The sequence below is a fragment of the Pongo abelii genome, chromosome 1 (genome assembly GCF_028885655.2).
Source record: "Pongo abelii isolate AG06213 chromosome 1, NHGRI_mPonAbe1-v2.0_pri, whole genome shotgun sequence".
Taxonomy (NCBI): domain Eukaryota; kingdom Metazoa; phylum Chordata; class Mammalia; order Primates; family Hominidae; genus Pongo; species Pongo abelii.
The window spans coordinates 7,177,831-7,202,572 of NC_071985.2; the positions used below are offsets into that span (position 1 = coordinate 7,177,831).

Below are 24,742 nucleotides of genomic sequence, written 5' to 3' on the forward strand. Positions count from 1 at the left end.
TGTCTTTGGACCTTCTCTTCATCTTCCTCTTCTTCAATTTGGCTTCACCCCAGCAGTTTCTCTTCTGTGGGGAACTCTGTCCTGGAAGAGAACCTTGGTGAACTCAGCGAATCAGTTCTAATACTTTCTAGGGGCTAGCTTGCTTCAGTCCTTCAGACCTTAATACAAGCCTCTTGGACTCACCCATCTTTGAAATGGGCAAAGCCTCTCCCACTTGAGTGCTGTTTTCAACCTGGCCTGCTGTTTCAGTGATGACCCTGAGGTTCTGTTCTCAGGCCATTAGATGCCACTTCCTCACTCTGCTTCACCTGAATTGATGCCAGTGCCAGCTTGTGGTCTTGTGGCTATCTTCAGCCACTTACGTTGCTCATGGATTTTTATTTTGCTATCCAGTTGCTATCATATGGTGATCTGGAGATTGAAAACTATGGCACTGCTGCCATCTGCCCCTTCTCCCACACTATTTTTAAAGATTTCCAAAACCAATCCTATTTCCAGCCTTATTCTGCACCTCTGGCTTTAGAGGAATCTGCATGTCTCCATTTGTCAAGCTTATCAGATTTTTACCTCTTCTAGTCTTCTGCCACTGACAATTATCATTTTTTTGTGAAATCACTTACCACTCATCCATCAGTTTCCTTGCCTGATGTCTCTTCTTCCATTCTGTTAACGCTTGTGAATTTGTCTTATTCCTTTTCTGTCGTTTAAGTAGTATTTTTAGTGAGTGAGGGGATAAATATTTGTAGACAACGTTTGACTCACATTCCTAATTTGTTTTATAACAGGAAACATGCATGGAGAATTCAAATCTGCTTTTGTTCTTTGGATTAGGTCTTTTCCAGATTGGGCCTTTTTGGGTTTTAGTTTTTATTCCATTTTATTCTAACTAGCTTTTATTCCATTCTGATCTCATTTTCCTAGAGTCCTCTACCAAGTCTCACTCAAAAACATAAATACTCTGGCTCTCTTCCCTTTATCCTCTATATCATAAATACTTTTATAATTCCTTTAATTCCTGTCACTTCAGATCCTCACCTGTGCAGCTGGTTCTCTTTCCAGGTATCTGCCCATTTCTTTGCAGAGCGTACGTGTCACAGACCTTGCATCTTTAGTATCTTATGTAGTGTTTAGGGGACTAGTTTTAAATATATGTTAAGGAAGCTTCAGCCCACACTTCAAAAAATACATATTAAAACTGAGGCTATTTTGACGTTTAAAAATATTAATGATATAAGAAGTACTTCCTTTCATATGAGGCTGAACATTTTCCTTCAGTGTCAACCTATAATCCAACAAAACCCTTCAGGGATAAGAGAGCACTGTCTCATTTGTGTAATGATCTTTAACCCTTCCAATTACCCCTCCCATCTCAACAACTTTATTTTCAATTCAACTCTGAAGGACAGACGGGAAAGGCAAGTGGAAAACTTTAAAGCCTGGAGAAACACAGTGATTTCCTCTAGGATTGTAGTTTCTCCATTTACTATCTTTCTACTTGACAACATTACAGAAATATTTACAGTAGACTTTTATAAACTCCAGGGGATTTTCCCAATTAACACTAAAACCTCCAAAAACCTGTCAGAGATACAATTATTCTTCTATTTAGCTTCTTATAAAAATATAAAAAGCTGAGCAAAAAAAACACAACCCAATTATAAAGTTAATATACAAAATGTATTCTATTTTTAAAATGGCACAGAATGAGAAAAAAATTCTTCATGTTGATAAGTGCCTCATTCCCAAACAGGAACTTCAAATTGATCAGATCCTCTTGCAGGCAGAAGCTTCGCAGCAGTCTGCATTTACTGGAATATTGCTCTTTGAACACGGCCACATTCAGGTTTGTTAAATATATCCTCTTCCGCTTCTGGAGTTAGTTGGATGTTATCTCTGACTGGGGACAGGGGTTTCTTACAAGGAGGAAGCTTTTCGGAATCTCTGCAAAATACAATAAAATAAATTTGGTATTTTTAAGGTACTGATTATTAGAGAAGAAATATTCTACCTGGAAAAAATAGAGGGATATGAAGAGGATAAGACCCTTACTGTATGATCTCTTTCAATTCATTATGTAACACAATCAGGTTCTCCTGTGAGCACTCCCAATACATTCTGAGTCTCACTTCTTAGTGCCTCTTCTTGCTTTCAAAATCACCATTCAGTGTAGGTGCTGGGCCACCACTAGATATACTAGCTAAGGCAGAATGATTCCAATACTTTAATTCTTTTCTCCTTAGTGCCCTTCTCAAGTCTGGTTAAGAACTAATATAAGTGAAGCAGGAACAAATGGTTAAGCCCTGGTTAAATCCTATCTTTTTTTTTTTTTCCTTTTTTGAGACAGTCTTGCTCTGTCGCCCAGGCTGGAGTATAGTGGCACGATCTTGGCTCACTGCAACCTCCACCTCCTGGGTTCAAGCGATTATCTTGCCTCAGCCTGAGTAGCTGGAACTACAGGTGTGCACCACCACACCTGGCTAATTTTTGTATTTTTACTACAGATGGGGTTTCACCATGCTGGCCAGGCTGGTCTCAAACTCCTGACCTCAAGTGATCTGCCTGCCTCAGCCTCCCGAAGTGCTGGGATTACAGGCGTGAGCCACTGTGCCCGGCCTAAGCCCTGTCTTTTATTCCCCTCTCAGTTGTTTTTTCTTTTTTCTTTTCTGGAAGGAAGCTATCTATAAAAATTAATCCTGTTATGAAGATATTACAGGTAATTCTATCCCTTGTCAACAAAAATTAAATACCAGTACATCTTTTTTTCTCAAAGGTATTTAAGAATACTGTTGCACCCTTAATTTCTCTCTAGCAACAGTTTTCAAAGCATGTTCCACAACCCCTGGAGAGTCCCAAGATCCTTTCAATGGTTTCCAAGACCAAAACTATTCTTACAATATTCAGACTTTGTTCATCCTTTCCACTGTGCTGACACTTGTATGGATGTTGCTAAAGCAGAACGGAGTGAAACTGCTGACAACTCAGTGTGAATCAAGACAGCGGCATCGCAGCGTACCAGTCATACCAGGACTATTTGTATTCTTCACCTCTGAGCACTTGCAGTTAAAAAAAAGTCTCAAAAATGTTCTTGATGGAAGCAGTACAATTCATCAATTTTATTAAATCTCAACCCTTTGGTATACTTTAAAAATTTTTTTTTAATTTTTTTTGAGACAAGTTCTCGTTCTGTTGCACTCTGGCTGGAGTGCAGTGACGCAATCTCAGTTCACTGCAACCTCCACCTCCTGGGCTCAAGCAATTCTGCCACTTCAGCCTCCTGAGAAGCTGGGACTACAGGCACATGCCACCACGCTCAGCTAATTCTTTGGTATACTTTTTAATATTCTGTGACAAAATGGAAAGCACAAACAAAACACTTCCTTTGTGTATGGAAGTATGATAGTTTATCTCAAGTAAAAGCATGTGTGACACTAAGGTCATTCAGGACTTCTCTAAAATTTGGAACAAAAAGGGGCCAGGCATGGTGGCTCATGTCTGTAATCCCAGCACTTTGGGAGGCTGAAGCAGGTGGATCACTTGAGGTCAGGAGTTCAAAACCAGCTTGGCCAACACAGCAAAACCCGATCTCTACAAAAAATATAAAAATTAGTAGGGCATGGTGGCAGGGGCCTGTAATCCCAGCTACTTAGGAGGCTGAGACAGGCGAATCACTTGAACCCAGGAGGCGGAGGCTGCAGTGAGCTGAGATTGTGCCACTGCACTCCAGCCTGGGTGACAAAGAGAGACTCTGTCTCAAAATAAATAAATAAATAAATAAACAAACAAATAAAATGAACAAAGAGAGCCTGTTACTTTAAAGAAAAACAGCTAAGAGTATTTGTTGCTAATGATAAAATTTAAGCTTTCAAATGAAAATTAAAATTTTGGAAAACGTATCTGCCACACAACAGTTTTCCAATATTAAAGGCTTTGTTGATTGTGACTTTTTTCTCATATTGTATAATAAAATATATCAATATTTGGAAGTACATCTCAATTAACCAATATTTTCCAAAAGACCAACTCATGATGTTACATGTAAAAGATGCATTAAAAGTGCACCAGTGTAGGCCAGGCAAAGTGGCTCACACCTGAAATAAAAAATTAAATAATTAACTGGGGGTGGTGGCACACACCTATAGTCCCAGCTACTCAAGAGGCTGAGGCAGGAGGACTGCTCGAGCTCAGGAGGTCGAGGGTACAGTGAGCCATGACTGTGCCATTCCGGCCTAGGCAACAGAAAAAAGGTACACCAGTGGACTGTAATATAACAGAGTACAAAAAGTCAGTTGATACGGTTTCATATTCTACACTATAACTGACCTAAAGAAACTACAAGTTGTTGGATTTAGACATAACAGCAAAGAAGAAAATTTACCACTATCTAAAAAGGCTATCAAAATATACATTTTCTAACTACAAATATGTCTATTTCCTTCATATACTCAACCAAAACACCAAATCATAACAGATCAAATGTAGAAGCAGATACAAGAATCTGGCTGAGTTCTATTAAGCCAGACAGTGAAGATTTGCAAACTAGATAGTAAAGATTTGCAAAACGAAATGTAAAGCCATGCCACTTTTCTCACCTTTTGGGGGGATTTGGGAAATATAGCTATTTATTTTTTAAATGTACTATCTACATTCATGTAATAGGCTTATCGTTATTTTAAAATAGATATTTTTAAATGTCTATTTCAATTTCTATGATGGTTAAGTGTTGACAAATATAACCTACATAAACCAAAGTGTTTTGGGGCCTTTAATAATTTTTAAGAGTATAAAGCATTCCTGAAAAGAAAAAGTTTGAAAACTGCTGTCATATGGTTTAATCCTAGACTTTACACAATGTAAAATAAGAAACGATTGTCCAGCACTCACTTATTTACAAAGTGTTTCCCACTCTTACCGCCTCATCTATGACAATATTTCTACTAGGTAACGTTTAATCCTATCATTCCATATAATTAAAAAAAACCTTTTATTAAACAGCACATTTCTTTTATTGAGAACGAGAAAATAGCTATAAGGTAATGCTACTCTGTGGCTAATTTTGTGGTCTAACAGAAGGAAGTATTACGGTTAACAAAAATTTAACTATATACAAGATGAATTCTTTTAAAACAGTGCTGGCCACATACACTGCAAATCTGGAAAATTCGTCATATAAACTCAATGAGTCTCCCCATTTTAGATGTGATAAATTAGAGAAGTATGATATTGCATTGTACTTCTACCCCTTCTTTAAAATTTTATTCTTGGCTGGGCATGGTGGCTCACGCCTGTAATCCCAGCACTTTGGGAGGCCGTGGCGGGCGGATCACCTGAGGTTGGGAGTTCGAGACTAGCCTGACCAACATGGAGAAACCTCGTGTCTATTAAAGATACAAAATTAGCCAGGCGTGGTGGCGCATGCCTGTAATCCCAGCTACTAGGGAGGCTGAGGCAGAAGAATTGCTTGAACCCAGGTGGCAGAGGTTGCGGTGAGTGGAGATCGCACCATTGCATTCCAGCCTGGGTAACAAGAGCAAAACTCTCTCGAAAAAAACAAAACAAACAAACAAAAAAAAAACACATAAAATTTTATTCTCTTTACAATCATGAGAGATAAGAAAAGGAGGGCAAGAGACTTAAGGCCTAGGAAAGCAATTTGCTTAACATCAGAGAGACTCCAAAACCAGACTGAAAACTGGTTTTTAGTTTGCCATCTTTTTATGAAAAGAAGGTATAGAAATTGAAATTAAGTATAAAGAGTTAGCTAAAGAGAAGAGAGAAAAATAATTATTTTATAGTGAGAGAAACAAAAACTCATACGAAACTAGGAAGAGTTGGGAGAAAGGGACGGAAATTACACAAAATAACAGTTTATCTTGTTTCAGAATAAGAAACAAGGCAACTCACTTTTTAAATCCAAAGTTTTTCCAGAGCTCATTGAGTTTGATCTGTAACCCCGGCTTGTTCTCGGCATTATGATGCTTTCTCTTCTGGATGCTTGCCGGCTTCTTGCTCAGCCCACTGGCTCTGGCAGGTCCTAGAGATTTGATCTTGGTTGTAGAAAGAGAGTCTGCAGAACTGGACTTATATAGCCCAGGAACCTGAAGATTAAACACCCATTTTAAGACCATTCTGTTAAAGCAACTAACTTTAATTTCAAGCTATTCTTTATTCTTTCTTTCTTTCTTTCTTTCTTTCTTTCTTTCTTTCTTTATTTATTTATTTATTTACTTTTTGAGATGGACTCTCGCTCTGTTGCCTAGTCTGGAGTGCAGTGGTGCGATCTCGGCTCACTGCAACCTCCACCTCCCGGGTTGACGCCATTCTCCTGCCTCAGCCTCCTGAGTAGCTGGGACTACAGGCACCCGCCTCCACGCCTGGCTAATTTTTTATATTTTTAGTAGAGACGGCGTTTCACCGTTTTAGCCAGGATGGTCTCGATCTCCTGACCTCGTGATCCGCTCGCCTCAGCCTCCCAAAGTGCTGGGATTACAGGCATGAGCCACTGTGCACGGCCAAACTATTCTTTATACATAAGAACAAAATAACCCATAAGCAATAGTAAAAATGTGCTATTTTTAAACGTCTATTACAGAAGTCATCATAAATTATTTTAACAGGTAATATGTAAACCTGGCATAAAATTTAAAAGTTCTCTCTTTTGTAAAGGAACAGAGAGCAAAATGAATCTCTCTTACTGCCTCCCTTTCCAGAGGCAATTGCTGCTCCCAGCTTCCTGTGCATCCACTGACTTATGCGCGTGCACACACACACACACACACACACACACACACACACACACAGGCAGCATAGTACACATTGTTGTGCACTTCATTTTTCTCACTTAATGTATCTTGATTCCTCTTAATGATGTAACTTAGAGACTTTTTTCAGTTCACAGGAAATAGAATTTTATTTTGAATAGGTTGCCTGTTCTTGCATTGTATATATATGCCATAACTTACTTAAACAAACCTCTATTGACATTTAGGCTGTTTCTACTAAGGGTTGATTTTTACCCTGTGGACAGAATGGAGACAATGAAGTTTTGTTATTGTTTCTTAGGATAGTAAGAATGAGGTATATTAAAAAAGGTTTACAATATGAATCTGGCAGTGTGTGTAGGAAGAATGAAAAAGTTAAAACAAAATAAAGGTTCACACAGTAAAGATGAAATCCTTAAATATGTGTTGTGATGGGGAAAAAGTGAGGGAGAAAAAAAGAAGACAAAGAAATAAACGTTAGAATCTGGAGAGGTATCGATGTTTGGTTGTTTTTCTCTCACTGCTGTAGAAGGATCAAACTGACAGTTATCAAGAAAAAGGACAACCTTAGGATTTTGAAACTAAGTGGCAGATAATATAATTTTATTTAATAGATAAAACAAAAAACGTTCTAAGAAGAAATAGAGGTAAAAGACAAGAGTTTGATTTTAGGTATTAAAGATGGGTATCAGGGAGAGCTCACTTGGAGGGTCACCAAAACACAAGTGGTAGTTAAATCCCTGACAATGCAAATCTCTGAGAATAATAATAATAATATGATGGTTTACTATCTAGACATAACTCCTTTAGGAAAAATACTTTCTACATCTCCAGTTCTACCCATCAGTGTAAATAATTCTGCATGTATCTTTCCAGACTTCTTAATATGATGCCACAAACATGCAAATGTGTACATGAATATTTTAAAGTATTTAAACAAAAACACCACTATACATATTGTTAATAACATATTTTTCCTTTTCACTAATAATGAATGTCTTTTCAAGTTAGTAGATATGATTGCAAAAGACTTCTTGCTCAAAAATTTAAAAAATAATCTCATATTTACATATTTTATATTTGTATCTTTAATGTATTGGAATTTGCTGTGGACTGAATGTTGTGTCCCCTCCACATTCATGTTGAAGTCCTAACCCCTTAACTCCTAAAGCGATGGTGGGATTTTTGAGAGGTGATTAGATCACGAGAGTGGAGCCCTCGCGAATGAGATTAGTGCCCTTATAAGAAGAGGAACAAAAGAGATATTCTCTCCCTCTACCATGTAAGGACACAGCGAGAAGGCATCTGCCTGCAAACCCGGAAGTGGGCTCTCACTCAGACCTTGGACTTCCCAGCCTCTAGAACTGTGAGAAATAAATATGTATCATTTAAGCAAATCCAGTTTCTGGTATTCTGTTATAGCAACCCATATTGACTACGGTAGGATTTACATTTATATTGTGTGAGACTACATCTTCTTTCAAATGGATAGGCAGGGCCATTTATTAAAAATTTAAAAAGTTTTTATGCTACTAGAAACATAATATATGCTCATGGTAGAAAAACACAAGAAAAAGAACAGAAAAAATTCACCTATATTTCTACCAGTAAGAGCTAAAACCAATGATTATTTAATAACTCACTCCCTTATTGTTATTTAGATTATTTCCAATTTTTCACTATTATAACCAATGCAGTATTAAGTATTCTTGTATTTAAATTCTCAATGTTTCCTTAGGCTAAAGTTCTAGAATGCACTTACTGGTTTAAATTATTTGAACTCTTTCAAATTTTTTTCTAGAAATGGCAGACCAATACTTACTTTTTAAAACATGTGATTATCTCACTATACTCTCATAAAAAATGAGTATAATTAAAAACATTTTTTTGAAATATGAAGAGGCAAGAAACTATTTTATTATTTTAATTTGCACTATTTGATTACTAATGAGGTTAAACATATGGTTAAACAAATGAGGTTAAACATATATTAATCAACCATTGGTACTTTTCCTTTTGTGACCTGTTTATGACCTTTATCCATCTTTTAAGTTAGGAAATAGTGTTTTTATACTGATGAACAAGAACACTTAATACATAAAATATGCTTTAATTTGTGCTTAATATATAAAATATGCTTTACTATATAGTAACACAAATATTTATATATTTTGATTTAACAAACCTGGCTTATCATGGGTACACAGTTTCTAGAAGGCCTTTTGGCAGTATGTATCAATGTAAATCATACATGCCTTGGGACCAGTAATACCACTCCATGCAATTCATCCTTACAAACTAATCAAGAATATGTCCTCAAATATTTATCCACAAGATCTTGGTTGCAGTATTATTTGCTAGAGCAAAAAAATTTAGGGTAAATGACAAAAATAAGGGGATTGGCCAAACCTATACAATTGCATATTATAAAGTCATTACATTAATGACTAAAAGTACATGGAAAATGATCTTTCATATACACTGCAAGAGAAAATAAGTTTCACAACTTAAACACCTATAGTCAAGCACGAAGTTTTAAAGCAGACATTTTTATATAAATGAGACTACAGGTATTTTGATTTTTAATTCTGCTTGTATTTCTCATTTTCTAGTTGTAAGCATACACTGCTTCTGAAATTAAAAAAAAAATCAAATAAATGTTTTACCTTGTTCCTTAGAGGTGTGTCTTTTTTTGAGAAATGAGATAAACGTAGCTTGGAGGTCTGGTCACTTTGACTGTCAAGTAACTTAATATTGCAATCAGATTCCTAGAGTCCCCAGATCAAAAAATAAAATAAAATTAGATTTTTACTGTAGAATTTTTATGACAACAAACCAATATTCAACAAAATGGAAAATAAATAAGAACATGGGATAGAATTAATAAAAGAAAATGAATAATATGGAAAGGATGATGTTTGCCAATTTCATTGAAGAAGCTAACAAGATGTTTCAGCTGGAGAGGTAAATTATATAAAATATCTATTTAAAATTAAAGTCTTTTCTGAACTGTTAGAAGAGGATGTCAAAATGCTGAGTCAGATAAAACAAGAGTCTCCTGTAAAAACGTTGCGTTACACACGTGTGGTTAACAGTTTTCATCTTACTAGCTAAAATAAGTTGAACTGGTGCAGCTCCATCCCTTCTTTTAATCATGTAACATGTTCAACTTTAAAGAGAAAAAAAGGCATCCACTTTCAAGTGGAGTAGTATTGTATCAAATGCACTTCACCTTTAGCAATGACTTTCAGACCTACCCTCTGCCCCCAATTCTATCAGATAAGACTTTTCTATAGATGGAGAGTTCTCTTATAATCTGCATTCCCATGAAAGTCAAATAAAAGAGGACAATGAGACCAGGTGCGGTAGCTCATGCCTGTAATCCCAGCACTTTGGGAGGCCAAAGTGGGTGGGTAGATCACTTGAGGTCAGGAGTTCGAGACCAGTCTGGCCAACATGGTGAAATCCCGTCTCTACTAAAAACACAAAAATTAGCCAGGCATGGTGGCACATGCCTGTTGTCCCAGCTACTTGGGAGGCTGAGGTGGGAGAATCGCTTGAACCTGGGAGGTGGAGGTTGCAGTGAGCCAAGATTGTACCACTGCAATCCAGCCTAGGCAACAGAGCAGACTCAAACAACAAAAAACAAAACAAAAAAAGAGCAATACAAAACCCAATAGTGAAAAGCACTCCATTAACTTGTATTATACCTTACAGAAACTCTAACATTCTTTGCTCATAGCTAACAGTATTGGTGACTCTGGGCTAAATCATTTCCTGAAGATCACAAGGAAGGTCCTAAGAAGACTTCAACCTCAAATATGGTCAATGAACTCAACACAGAATCTATGGTTGCTGCTTTTCACAGTGAACTACCAACAGGAGGCTCGAATATTGAAGCATTTTCTTCTGAACTATAGGATAAAAACTGATATTCAAAATGATGCCCCAATGGCATCACAGCTTTCTGAAACATTTTCTCAATCAAAGAAAGATTATATCATTTTTATGTCAACTGTCAGCATCAAATTCTTTGAGAATTAACTATTCTAGTAGGAGTTTACTACATCTGGCAGCAAGAAAGAGGACTTAATGAATTATTTCTAGTTTTGTTTAGTTTGTTTATTTTCAGGGGAGCGTGGCTAGGGGAGGAGGATTCACATTTCTGTAACCATTAGTATATAAAAAAAGGTTAGCCCAGAAGACAAAATGTGGAGTTCTACCAGCCTACAGTGTGAACTGATAAGGCTTCTCAGGAAAACATGGCTAAACGCTTCCAAACTAAATGAAATAGTAAGATGCATGCTGGAAACATAAAAAAGATAACCCCAAAGGAGCTCAGCAGACTTAATATCCTCACAAGTTGACAGTGATGTTTTTATGAAAGATGTTCAAGATAGCCACTGCCGTAGTACCCAAGTGGCAGTAAGAGAAGATGCAGTATGAAGTAGAAATGAAAAAGACGAGATAAAGATGGAGGTTCATAGTAAGAGAAACAGACAGTCTTCTAGACCAGTATGCACACTTCTATTACTGTTTTGTCTTGTCATAAGGAGAAGTTTAGAAGGAATAAGAAGAGTAAATGAAAATATATTTCTGAAGTACTAAAACTTAAGATGGATACCATTGCATTAACAGGGCTATTTCCTTATAAGGTCTCTTTTTTTTTTTTGAGACAGTCTTGCTCTCTCCCCCAGGCTGGAGTGCATTGGCTCAATCTCGGCTCACTGCAACCTCCGCCTCCCAGGTTCAAACGATTATCCTGCCTCAGCCTCCCGAATAGCTGAGATCACAGGTGCCCACCACCATGCCTGCCTAAGATTTTTGTATTTTTAGGAGAGACAGGGTTTCATCATGCTGGCCAGGCTGGTCTCAAACTCCTGACCTCAAGTGATCCGCTTGCCTCGGCCTCCCAAAGTGCTGGGATTACAGGCATGAGCCATCGCACCTGGCCCCTTACAAGGTCTTAAATGTTATCTGAATTCAAGAGCATATTAAGGACTTAAACAGTCAATTGATGATAATTTTTCATTTCACAGATTATCACTCTGCCTAGGTTTTAACTGTGGCACACCTTGAGATACTCACCAATGGAACATACAGTGATTCAGGAAATATACACAGTTAATTTAAATGTATTGGAGTTTAAAATGTGAAAGATACAGAGAAGTCCTTCAAATGAATAAAATGTGAACTTTCTGCACACTAGAATTTAGAATAAAAAAATTAATAGAGCTCGTCATTTACATGTAGGAAAAATTTCCTCAATTATTTGAGTAACAACCTATTTTTTCTTACATATAAGTTTGAAAACAAAGCCTTCAGGATTTGACTTACCTCTGAATCAGAGTCCTTACTAGAGCACAGAGAAAGCTTTGATGCATTTGAACTCTGCAGTGAGAATTCTCCACTTTCCTGGGACTGTGAAGAACATGCCCCTTCTCGTAAGGAATGAGACTCATCATCACTGGACTCCTCGCTCTTTAACTGCGACACATCAGACATATTATTCTCAGGCAAAGAGGTGGGGGAATCGCTCTTTCTTCGGAATTGCTGCAATGCTGTGCTTGGAGACGGGCTCGGAGTTCTTGAAAAATCTCCAAGACCTCCAGACCAACTAAAACAACTTCTTAGTGTTCCCAAAGTGGGTGGTGAAATGGTCCTTGTAAATTTGCTGCTCTTAAAAGAGTAGGACTCTTCATCTGTAAACACTGTTGCCTTGTCTGGAATATGATCACCTGGAATATGATTATTCGGAATGTCATCACTTGAATTATGTGCTACATCTGTGTCAACCAGCCTCTTGCCTTCTTGGTCTCCATACTCTGATTCATGCAAATTGTTCTCTTTATCTGTGACAGCAGTTTCATCCAGAGGCTGGCTGCTCACTTTGTTTGATACACAGTCAATAGAATCTGAACTGCAAAAAAACCTAACAGAAAAAAAGCAATAGAAACAATAAGTAAGTATAAGCATTTTAGTTTTCTCAAGGGATGTCAAGATTCAAAATGGAATAATCAGTTTCTTTTTGAAAAAAGTCTCATAAATACATAATTTCATAAAGACATAAAAAATCTTAAATTTTAGTCAAAATTCAAATTTTGATTATGCCAACATTCACACATTTAGAATTCTATTTGTACAATGAATTTTTAGACAGGACTTTCTTTCTTTCTTTTTTTTTTTTTTTTTTGAGACGGAGTCTCTCTCTGTCACCAGGCTGGAGTACAGTGGCGGGATCTTGGCTCACTGCAACCTCCGCCTCCCAGGTTCAAGCGATTCTCCTGCCTCAGCCTCCTGAGTAGGTGGGATTACAGGCATGCGCCACCAAGCTGGCTAATTTAGTATTTTTAGCAGAGACGGGGTTTCTCCATGTTGGTCAGGCTGGTCTCAAACTCGTGATCTCAGGTGATCCGCCCGCCTTGGCCTCCCAAAGTGCTGGGATTACAGGCGTGAGCCACAGCACCCGGCCTAGAGAGGACCTTCTAAAAGCAGTCTTCTATATACACATGTATTTGGAACTTCTGTACTTTATTTATACCTAATCATCATATAGGTGTTCTTTCCCTAAACTTTTAAACTCTCAAATAGAAGATAAACTCTTTGAGGGCAGGTACTTCCCATGTCTTTGTATCTTCCACAGCACCTAGGATGGGGCTAAAAGACGGTCAAACATATGAAAAGATATGGAAATATGCAACCAAAAGGACAATTTACTCATATTTTATTTTACTCAATTCTCTCATATTTTGTAGGAAGCAAAATTAAAGAAATTAGCTATTTACCCTTCATCTTAGCTTTGTTCCTAGCATTATACCATCTAGGAACTTGTAGTAGTACACTAATCTACCAGCTTGTTATATACCCTATAAACTTCTATACTCTTTTAAATATACAGGTTAAGACTTTCTTTCAAATCAATCATAAATTCCATATTACTAAAGAGGTATTACTTATTTAGTATAGCAGCTTTTAAAAAAAAATTCCAATAAAAATGAAAGATCAGTATTATTATTGAGGAGGCAAGGAGAGTTTTTAGGTTTAAAAAAAATCCTAGTGTACATGATCAGATAAATATAAAACTTAAACAGAATTTACCTCCTTAATAGGCATTAGTTCAAATCCAAGATAATGAACAGAATATTTACTAAATGCTAGAGAGTAAAAATCCTTTCTATCCTTTCACCAAATCCCTAGATTAGTTGTATGGGGAGGGGGCAGGAAGCAGTACATGGAAGAAAAGCTCTTACTAGGCTTTTCAGTAAGCAGAAAACATGAGCTCCTAGATAGGATGGCAAATTCATTTTTAAATCAACAGCAATTCCTATGATGCCCAACTATTCTCCTACATATCATTTCACAGGTAAGAGAAGAGATAGTGACAATGCCCAGGGTTATAAAATTACTCGGCTAGCAACAAACAGTAAAACTCAGAACCCTTCCCAGTTCATGGCTACTTCCTCCCAACTGGCCCATACTGTTACTTAATTGACTTGTATTTCCAGATCTCGAAAGATAAAACTGGCACGTTTCTGTGATAACTACCTACATAATAAAAATAATTAAGACTTAAAACAGGCTTCCAAAATGCAGGCAAATTGGTGACAACGTTTTACATGTTTAGTATCTCCTTTTAGTTGCATTCTATTAAAAAGAGAGGAGTGGTAATGAATGCTTGCACATATATTAATGACTAGGCATTATGGCAGGTGCTTGATACACAGAGTTTCTATTTACCTTCACAACAGCCTTATGTACATAATCATCCATTTTTTATAAAGAAATAGGCTCAGGGAGGTGAACAGTGTGTGAAAGATGACTCAACTAAAAAGATGACAGAGTGAGAATTCAAATCCAGGCCTATTGGATTGTATGCTGCTTCCAATCCATTATATCAACTGTGACTAGGAATCTTCCTATCACCAGTGCTAACTACAACTCTTGAGAATGCTTAACCTCTCAGAGCCTCAATCTCTTAACCTCAAATAGAGAAGATAGCATCAATCCTATGTATCTCATAATATTGTTGTGAGAAATAGAAAAACATGTAAAATTACCTTGAAAATTAACTTTGAAAACTAATTTAATAATATCCAGTTAATTTAAAAAGAAATTTATTTTGAGATGGAGTCTTGCTCTGTCACCCAGGCTGGAGTGCAGGGGTGCGATCTCAACTCTCTGCAACCTCCTCCTCCTGGGTTCAAGCTATTCTCCTGCCTCAGCCCCCTGAGAAGCTGGGATTACAGGCACCTGCCACTACGCCCAGCTAATTTTTGTATAGTTAGTAGAGATGGGGTTTCACTATGTTGGCCAGGCTTGTCTCAAACTCCTGACCTCAGGTGATCCACCCTCCTAGGCCTCCCAAAGTGCTGAGATTATAGGCGTGAGCCTAACCCTGTCTAGTCATTATCAGATGTTGCTGTATAATGTAAGCCATAAAATGACACATCAAAGACTGACTTACTCCTGATAATTATTTCTCACAGAAAGCTGATAGAGAAAAAAAATTATTTCTCTAGGTATCTCTTAATGCACCCTCTGAACAAGTTACTAGTGAAACATCTAAACTACATAAAGCAGCGATGTACAGTCTCAAACTTGAAGATTTCCTTAAGCTTCTACAATGACTAAATAGGCAAACCCCATAGAGACACACAAACATTCTCATTTGTTGTCTCCAAAGAAGAGCTCAACATGAAGCAGCAGCACAGGGACACTCTACTCTCACCCCAGCAGAAAAACAAAACCAAGCTAGAAAAACTGTTCCAAGTAAGAGAAGTCAATGTTCCAGAATTTTTAATCAGTGTATTTTTTTTTTTTTTTTGAGATGAAGTCTCGCTTTGTCGCCCAGGCTGGAGTGCAGTGGCCTGATCTTGGCTCACTGCAACCTCCGCCTCCCAGGTTCAAGCGATTCTCCTGCCTCAGCCTCCCAAATAGCTGGGACTACTAGTGCCTGCCACCACATCCAGCTAATTTTTTGTACTTTTAGTAGAGACAGGGTTTCACCATGTTAGCCAGGATGGTCTCAATCTCCTGACCTCATGATCCGCCCGCCTCGGCCTCCCAAAGTGCTGGGATTAAAGGCGTGAACCACCGCGGCCGGCCCCATCAGTGTATATTATCTAGAACACGGTGTTCCAGTTTTGTGGCCAATTTTTCATCATTCCACTGTTAACAAGCACCTTTAACAAGGGTGACTAGAAAAAGACGAATCAAAACTATCATTTAATCATATTGTATTGCAACTGTTTCCTTGAGAAGACTCCATGGGAGAAGGGTTTGAAACATCACCTGAGGTGAGACTAAGAAACTACCAGTGATTCATTCCTTCATGCTCATCTCCCATCATCATGGTTAGACAAAGCTGACACTGCCTGATTTATTAAACTTGAAAAACAGGGCCGGGTGTGGTGACTCATGCCTGTAATCCCAGCACTTTGGGAGGCCAAGATGTGTGGACCACTTGAGGTCAGGAGTTCGAGACCAGCCTGGCCAAAATGGTGAAACCCCGTTTCTTCTAAAAACATAAACATTAGCTGGGTGTGGTGGCGGGTACCTGTAGTCCCAGCTACTCGGGAGGCTGAGGCAGGAGAATCAATCGCTTGAACCCAGGAGGCGGAGGTGGCAGTGAGCCAAGATGGCACCACTGTACTCCAGCCTGGGCAACAAGCGTGGAATTCCATCTCAAGTAAAAATAAAAATAAAAAAATTAAAAACTTGAGAAACAAACAAAGACTATTCATTCGAAGTCTTCTAGTGGAACACAGGAGCTGGTAACTTTTCTCTCTTAGTGTTACTCTATCATGCCTAGATCACTTCTGACACTTACATTTCCTTTTTCGTGTTGTGGCACCACCATCTAAAGTCAACATAATAGGAGTTACTTACTGTATGTTTATCATCTATCTATAAGGCACTGCTTTAGGTGCATTACTGATAGTAACTCATTTAATCCTCTCATTGGCCCTAAGGCTGTTATAATTGTTAGCCCCAATTTTTAAAAGGAGAAAACTGAAGTACCCAGAAGTTAACTTGTCAAGTCACACATCTCATAATGAACACAACAGGATTCAAATCCAGGGAGCCTGACTCCAGTTTCTAAATTCCTAATCCACAAATTAAACTGACTCTTCACAATCTCATGATTGCTCCCAGGGACTATGGCAACAGCCCAACTGGTCCTTGTGCCCCATCTGTGGCCCTCTTGAACCCACTCTTCACGGGGCGCTCAGAATGGTTGATCTAAAACAGAGATCAAATCATACACCACCTCCCCTGATTAAAACCCTCTCAAAGTTTCTTTTCTTTTTTTCCTGGAGACGGAGTCTTGCTCTGTCTCACCCTGGCTGGACTGCAGTGGCATGATGGCTCACTGCAACCTCCTCCTGGGTTCAAGCAATTCTCGTGTCTCAGCCTCCCAAGTAGCTGGGACTACAGGTGCATGCCACCACGTCCAGCTAGTTTTTGTACTTTTAGTAAGGACGGGGTTTCCCCATTTCATCCAGGCTAGTCTCAAACTCTTGACCTCAGGTGATCCACCCACTTGGCCTCCCAAAGTGCTGGGATTATAGGCGTGAGCCACCATGCCCGGCGACCCTCTCAATGTTTCTATCGCCTCTAAAGAAGACTAAAAGTTCCCACGTTGGCATACAAGCCTTCAGTGAATGGTCTCCTGCCTATTTCTGCCCCCCTCACCACCCACCCTTCCCCAGCTTGAATTCTGGCAGAGGTCATCACAGCACTGATGGACAGCAAGGAGTTGTCCTGTGCTCCATGCTGCTCCCCATCTTTACACCTTTCCTCAAGCTGTCTGACTCTATTGGGAAGGTACTTGGCACTGGTCTTTGCCTGCTTCACCTGTCATTTAAACCTAGGCAGGGACACCCAACACTCATCCCTTCCCTCTTACCCTTTCCAACCATTGCCCCAGCATTAGATGCCCATTGAACGCCCTCAAAACACCGTATTCATGCCTTTATCTCTGTACTCACCATACTGTATGGAAAGATTTTTGTTTGTGTATTTATTTTGCCAACTGGACTACAAGCTTCTGAAAAACAAAAACTGTCTTTCTCATTTTTGAACTACAGCACTTAGCATGGCATCAGATTCTCAATTAATAATACAGCTCCACAGTCATCTACATTAGAATATATTTCTGAAAATATTTTGCAAAATTGTATGAAGCCCTCAAAGAAAAGAAAAAAGCAGAAAAAAAAAGAGGGGGAAGGGAACTCCCCAAAAAAACAGAATTTCTGTAAAGCAAAATTAATAATAGGGGCTACAATCCTCTTTTATTCTGATTCTGTACGGAGAGATTACAAAAGTACTAGAAGTTTAAAGGGGTTTATGTCAGAACTAAGACAATACATGATAAAACAATAATCAGATTAAGGCAGGTTCTACACCTGTTCCCTCTAGACTCAATGTTTATTCAAGGCTCATCATCACTGGCCATTACAGAAATGCAAATCAAAACCACAACTGGGGGGAGGGAGGAGGGATAGCATTAGGAGATATACCTAAAGTTAAATGATGAGTTAATGGGTGCAGCACACCAACACGGCACATGTATACATACGTAACAAACCTGCACGTTGTACACATGTACCCTAGAACTTAAAGTATAAAAAAAAAAAAAAACCCACAATGAGATACCATCTCACGTCAGTTAGAATGGCAATCATTAAAAAGTCAGGAAACAACAGACACTGGAGAGGATGTGGAGAAATAGGAATGTTTTTACACTGATGGTGGGAGGGTAAATTAATTCAACCATTGTGGAAGACAGTGTGGCGACTCCTCAAGGATCTAGAACCAGAAATACCATTTGACCCAGCAATCCCATTACTGGGTATATACCCAAAGGATTATAAATCATTCTACTATAAAGACACATGCACACGTATGTTTATTGCAGCACTATTCACAATAGCAAAGACTTGGAACCAACCCAAATGCCCATCAATGACAGACTGGATAAAGAAAATGTGGCACATATACACCATGTAATACTATGCAGTCATAAAAAACTATGAGTTCATGTCCTTTGCAGGGACATGGATAAGGCTGGAAACCATCATTCTCAGCAAACTAACACACGAACAGAAAACCAAACACCACATGTTCTCACTCATAAGTGGGAGTTGAACAATGAGAGCATGTGAACACAAGGAGGGGAACATCACACACCCTGGCCTGTGGCAGGGTAGGGGGCTAGGGAAGGGATAACATTAGGAGAAATACCTAATGGAGGTGATGGGTTGATGGGTGCAGCAAACCACCATGGAACATGTATATCTATGTAACAAAACTGCACATTCTGTACATGTACCCCAGAACTTAAAGTATAATAAATAAATTAATTTTTTAAAAAGACAAAATAAATACCAACAGAGTATATAATACAACAGACAATCAACATTCTGGAGACATAAACTATACCTGCTTCTGGTCCCCGGAACCACAACTGCACCACTTTCTTCATTTTTCCTTTGTAAAAGTGTTGCAAATTTATTTCTTGTCTTAGGTGGAGTGCTTACGCTCTTTTTGTTAGTAGGTCCATTTACCAGGTCAGGCACAAACACTTCAGAAGAGCTCAATGATTTATTGCCTTCAGAGCTATTTTTCTTGGTCTTCTTCGTAAATGAAAGAGAATACTGACTCAACAGGTCATCTTCTGACAGCTCTTCTAAATAAAAACAAAATTATCTGTAAATCTTTGTTTCACGTGTACTTGGAGATTTGGCCTTAACTTCAGTCTATATCCCATTGTCCTAAAAATAAGGACTTATTTTTTTAAAAAAAAAACTATGCCTCAGAAAAGAAAACATAAGGATAAGGATGACTCAAAAAAATTCCCTTAGTTGTTTTATAATTTCACACATTAGTTTAAGATTTAATATCAGTTGTTTATACAATTTCATGTTAAAATTACCCAAATCAAAATTTCAGAGCATAATCAATCCTGTGTGGCGATGTATTCATTATACTAAGGGTCTAATTTTGAATATAAAAAAATCTCCAGGAAAATTTATATGTAAATATATGGTTAATGATCAATCGTTAAAATGTTCCAATAAAACCAGCAGCTATTGATACATACAGTTTATGTGTTCTGGGTTTTGATGTGTATTGTGAATGTCATATAGTCATAAGTAGTTTGTGCTGTAGCTCTGATCCTTATTACTTCACTATGAGGCCCAAGAAGATTGCTGTGTGTCAAATGTATTCTGTGGTATTAAAATAAATCATAAGACTAAATAATAACAAAAGTTTAAAGTCTGAGATAGGTAAGTACATAGAGACAGCACTAAGGCTCTTTGAATTACTTTGACTAATTCTGAGTCTGAACAGCTTCTTCTCCACAGAGGTGTAAGTGCACACTACCGTAATCTTTGTGAAGTTGATAAGACAGGTTGGGGCTACCAAAATACCAGAAATGAGATGTCTCAAATTTTTAAAAGGCACAGATTTTTAAAAAGCTGTATCAGCAAATTAGATGTTGATTCCTGGCAAAAGTGAAATCTGTTTATTATGCAGGGAATTGTGAGTCCTTGCAGAAGAAGAAAAACAAGTGTTCCAGGGTCCCCAACAAGGCTTTCAGAAGCCACACCAGATTAACCTCATTTTTTTTTCCTCAATAAGGTTATTAGCATAGCTATTTGGGGACTCCATAAATTAAGCATATCTTGAATTTGGCAAGACACTTGAGTGTCTCTCATATCATCCTAGCAGACAAAGTAAAGCGATATCTACTGTATATTAATTACGAGGATTGCAGCAAGTTGTGCAGGCCTAAAAGACTACTACTGGCAACTGTTAGTCAAAAGGAAGTCTGTCTCATATACTCCAGATTTCTGTACTTGCTCTGATTCAGTTAAACATTATATAAGCAAATATACTGTAACCAAAACTTTAAGACTCATCAATTTCCAGATGACATAGACAATATCCATTTATTAGAAAACACAAAAATTTGAGCAAAAAAAATTAACAGGCAGAACAATGAACTAAAATGAATTAAGATTATTGTAAGAGGAATGAGTTAACCCACATTTAAGTTTAAAATGTAACTATACCTGGCTTAACAGCAACTGGCAAATATCAATTATCAACTCAGCAAATTCCAGCAAAATGCCAGATTGCAAGAATGTGAATGCAATCTTAGTTTGCAATAATAAAAGCACAGGACTGAAATAGTGCCACAATTCTAAATATTTATTCTGTGGTAAGCAGACCACATTTCAATAATCATACTCACTGTAACAACTACACAATTCTTAAAAACCTATATTACACCCAGAGCACAACCTGAATGGCCAAGGAACATAATAGCCTGGAAGAGAAATTTAGGAGTGTCACAATGGCTATCTTTAAATCATCTGAAGGGCTGGTACATGAAATAGGAATTAAACTTACTCTTGTTCTTTTGTTTTGTTTTTGTGTTTGTGTGTGTAGAAAGGGGACAAAACCTATTGATAAGTTGTAGTTATAGAAAAGTAGATTTAGTCTGACATAAAGAACTTGCAAACTTGCTGATAGTGAGCTATCTACATAAAATGGACAGCGTATCTTGATCGTAGCAGAAGAAAATGAAAGAACATGTACAGGTCGGGCGCAGTGGCTCACACCTGTATCCCCAGCACTTTGGGAGGCCGAGGCGGGTGGATCACGAGGTCAGGAGTTCAAGACCAGCCTGGCCAACGTGGTGAAACCCCGTCTCTACTAAAAATACAAAAATTAGCCAGGTGTGGTGGTGGACGCCTGTATCCCAGCTACTCAGGAGGCTGAGGCAGAGAATTCCTCAAACCCAGGAGATGGAGGCTGCAGTGAGCCAAGAACACACCACTGCCCTCCAGCCTGGGCGACACAGTGACACTGCGTCTCAAAAAAGGAAGAAAGGAAGGAGGGAGGGAGGGAGAGAAGGAAGGAGGGAAGGAAGGAAGGAAGGAAGCAAGGAAGATGTATGTACACTGTACTTCTTATATAACAAGTATATATTATTTTACATAACATACACAAAAACCTTTTATTTCATATGAAGAAACAAAGGTTCAGAGATAATTATCATGAAAATCATTTAGGTTCATAAGGAATCAGGATATTTCGGCCGAATATGTATAATCTATACTTAAATTTGAAAAATAAAAGCATGAACTAAAATTTGTAAGTCTTTGTTCTATTTTTATTGTTGCTATTTCATTCACTGATGTAGACGTCTGAGGGAAGGAAGTTAAGAGAGAAGGAAGCAATTATAATCATTCTTTCCATTTTAAACATCCTCTATGGTGAAAAAATTCCCACGTTTCCCCAAAACCTAGTATATTCCTCTCAGCCCTTCTGCTCAATATTGTACTAGAGATTCTAGTTTCCTTTCCCCATTTAATTGTCTTGGCACATCTGTTCAGAGTCAGCTGACCTCATATATGTGGATCTTTTTCTGAACTCTATTATTCTGCACCATTGCTCTCCTTACCTATCTTTACATCAGACACACTGTTACATCACACACTATGGCTCATAGGAAATCTTGAAGTCAGGCAGTATAATCTTGAAATCAGGCAGTTCAAAAGAAAACAAGCTTAGATTCTTATACTAAGAAAAAGAAATAAAAGGTATTTAAACTGGAAAAGGAGAAGGAAGATTGTCTTTATTCACAGGTGACACAGTCATTTATATAGAAAATCCTACATAATCCACAAAAGAGATACTAGAACTAATACGTGATGTGAGCAAGGTTGCAAATATATGATTAATGTACAAAAATCAATGGTATTTCCATATACCATCAATGAACAACTAGAAAACAAAACTGAAAATACTATTTACAGCAGCATCAAAAATCTGAAATATAAAGATAAATTTGACAACAGATACGTTAAGATCTATACAATGAAAACTACAAAGCATTAAAGACTTAAATGAATGAATCAGAAAATTCAGTATTGTTAAAATGTCAACTTCCTCTGAATTGATGTATGGATTTAACTAAATCTCAATAGACTTTTTATTTTTATTTTTTAGTTGAAACAGGGTCTTGTTCTGTCACTCAGGCTGGGGCGCAGTGATGTGACCATGGCTCACTGCAGCCTCCAACTCCGAGGCTCAAGTGATCCTCCCACCTCAGCCTCCTGAATAGATGGGACTACAGACACATGTCACCACATTCAGCAAATTTTTTAAAAATTTCTTTTGTTTTTATTTTTTGTTTTACGACAATGTATTCTGAACTAATAAGAGCCTTTGAGCAGGGAAGCTGCAGCTTTGGAGAATAACCAGCTGACAGCTTGCTTATTTTTTTTTTTTTTTTTTTTTGAGATGGAGTCTTGCTCTGTCACCCAGGCTGGAGCGCACTGTGTGATCTCAGCTCACTGCAACCTCTGCCTTCCAGGTTCAAGTGATTCCCCCGTCTCAGCCTCACAAGTAGCTGGGATTACAAATGTGTGCCACCATGCCCAGCTAATTTTTTGTATTTTTAGTAGAGATGGGGTTTTGCCATGTTGGCCAGGCTGGTCTAGAGCACCTGACCTCAAGTGATCTGCCTGCCTCGGCCTCCCAAAGTGCTGGGATTATAGGTGTGAGCCACCGCACCCGGCCTTAAAAATTTTTTTTGTGGAGACAGGGTCTCAGTATGTTGCCAAGCCTGGTCTTGAACTCTCAGGCTCAAGCAATCCACCTGCCTTGGCCTCCCAAAACGCTGCAGTTATAGGTGCAAACCACCATGCCTGACCTCTTTTTTTTTTAGAAATTAAAAAGCTAAATTCTAAAATGTACATGGAAACGTGAAAAACACAGAATAGCCAAAACAACTTTTCAAAAGAAAACTAACTTGAGACTTACACTGCCCCGCTTCAAGATTTTCTATAAAGCCACAGTAATCAAGAGTGTGTCTGATGTAAAGATAGGTAAGGAGAGCAATGGTATAGAATAACAGAGTTCAGAAAAAGATCCACATATAAGTGGTCAACTGATTTTAAACAGCTGTGCGAAGGCAATTAAATGGGGAAAGGAAAACTTTTTAACAAAGGGTGCTGGAACAATTGGACAGCCATATATACAAGGTTAAAAAAAAGCCATAATCCTTACATCACATCGTATTAAAAAAACTAACTCAAAATGGCTCACAGGCTAAAACTGTAAAATGTAAGAGCTAAAACTAATGATAATGTTTGGCTGTGTCCCCACCCAAATCTCATCTTGAATTGTATCTCCCATAATTCCTATGTGTTGTGGGAGGGACCTGGTGGGAGATAACTGAATCATGGTGGCCGTTTCCCCCATACTGTTCTCGTGGTAGTGAATAAGTGTCATGAGATCTGATGGTTTTATAAGGGGAAAACCCTTTCACTTGGCGCTCACTCTTCTGTTGTCTGCTACCATGTGAGAAGTGCCTTTCACCTTCCACCATAATTATGAGGCCTCCCCAGCCACACAGAACTGTGCGTCCATTAAATCTCTTTCTTTTGTAAATTGCCCAGTCTCGGGTATGTCTTTATCAGCAGGGTGAAAATGGACTAATACAACCATAAAACTTCTAGAAGAAAACAGGAGAAAATCTTCGCGACTTTGCGTTGGGCAATGATTTCTTAAATATGACCAATATTCACCAGCATTTTGCAAAACTGAAATACGTACCACTTCTTGGTCTTTTCGCAATGGATGATTTCCTTGGGAGATTTAACCCTTTAGTACTAATCACTCGTTCCACTCCCACAGTACTTGGATTTTCCTTCAATCGTGGGGCATCAGAAACAATACCCGACTCTGGTCTGGGAGAGTAATTCCTATGCCAAATGCTGCTAACATTAGCTGACTTTTGATATGTTTTGTCATCCCAACTACGACTTCTTGAATGAGCAGGCTAGAAAAGGAAAAGGAAAAAGGTTATTTGCAGAAAGAAAATAATCAATTTATTTCCTTCTGTATCAACATAAATTATAAATAAACATCTTAAGTTACCCTTAAAAACAACAGCTGTTGAT

The 24,742-nt window shown here is 38.1% G+C and overlaps 1 protein-coding gene across 4 annotated transcripts in view; it reads right to left on the minus strand.

The window, feature by feature from the left end:
• Nucleotides 1-1,658: 1,658 nt before the first annotated feature.
• EXO1 (exonuclease 1) overlaps nt 1,659-24,742 on the minus strand; it is a 42,312-nt gene continuing 19,228 nt past the window's right edge. For 3 of the 4 annotated variants that reach the window (XM_024235783.3, XM_024235788.3, XM_024235793.3), the window contains 6 exons: nt 24,396-24,621; nt 19,203-19,449; nt 12,096-12,690; nt 9,425-9,526; nt 5,902-6,095; nt 1,659-1,941 (listed from right to left, as the gene is read on the minus strand). In XM_024235783.3, the coding sequence (XP_024091551.2) occupies nt 1,806-1,941; nt 5,902-6,095; nt 9,425-9,526; nt 12,096-12,690; nt 19,203-19,449; nt 24,396-24,621 (1,500 nt within the window). In that variant the 3' untranslated portion in view covers nt 1,659-1,805. The remainder of the gene's footprint in view (nt 1,942-5,901; nt 6,096-9,424; nt 9,527-12,095; nt 12,691-19,202; nt 19,450-24,395; nt 24,622-24,742) is intronic. The other variant, XM_024235800.3, reaches the window with a different exon arrangement.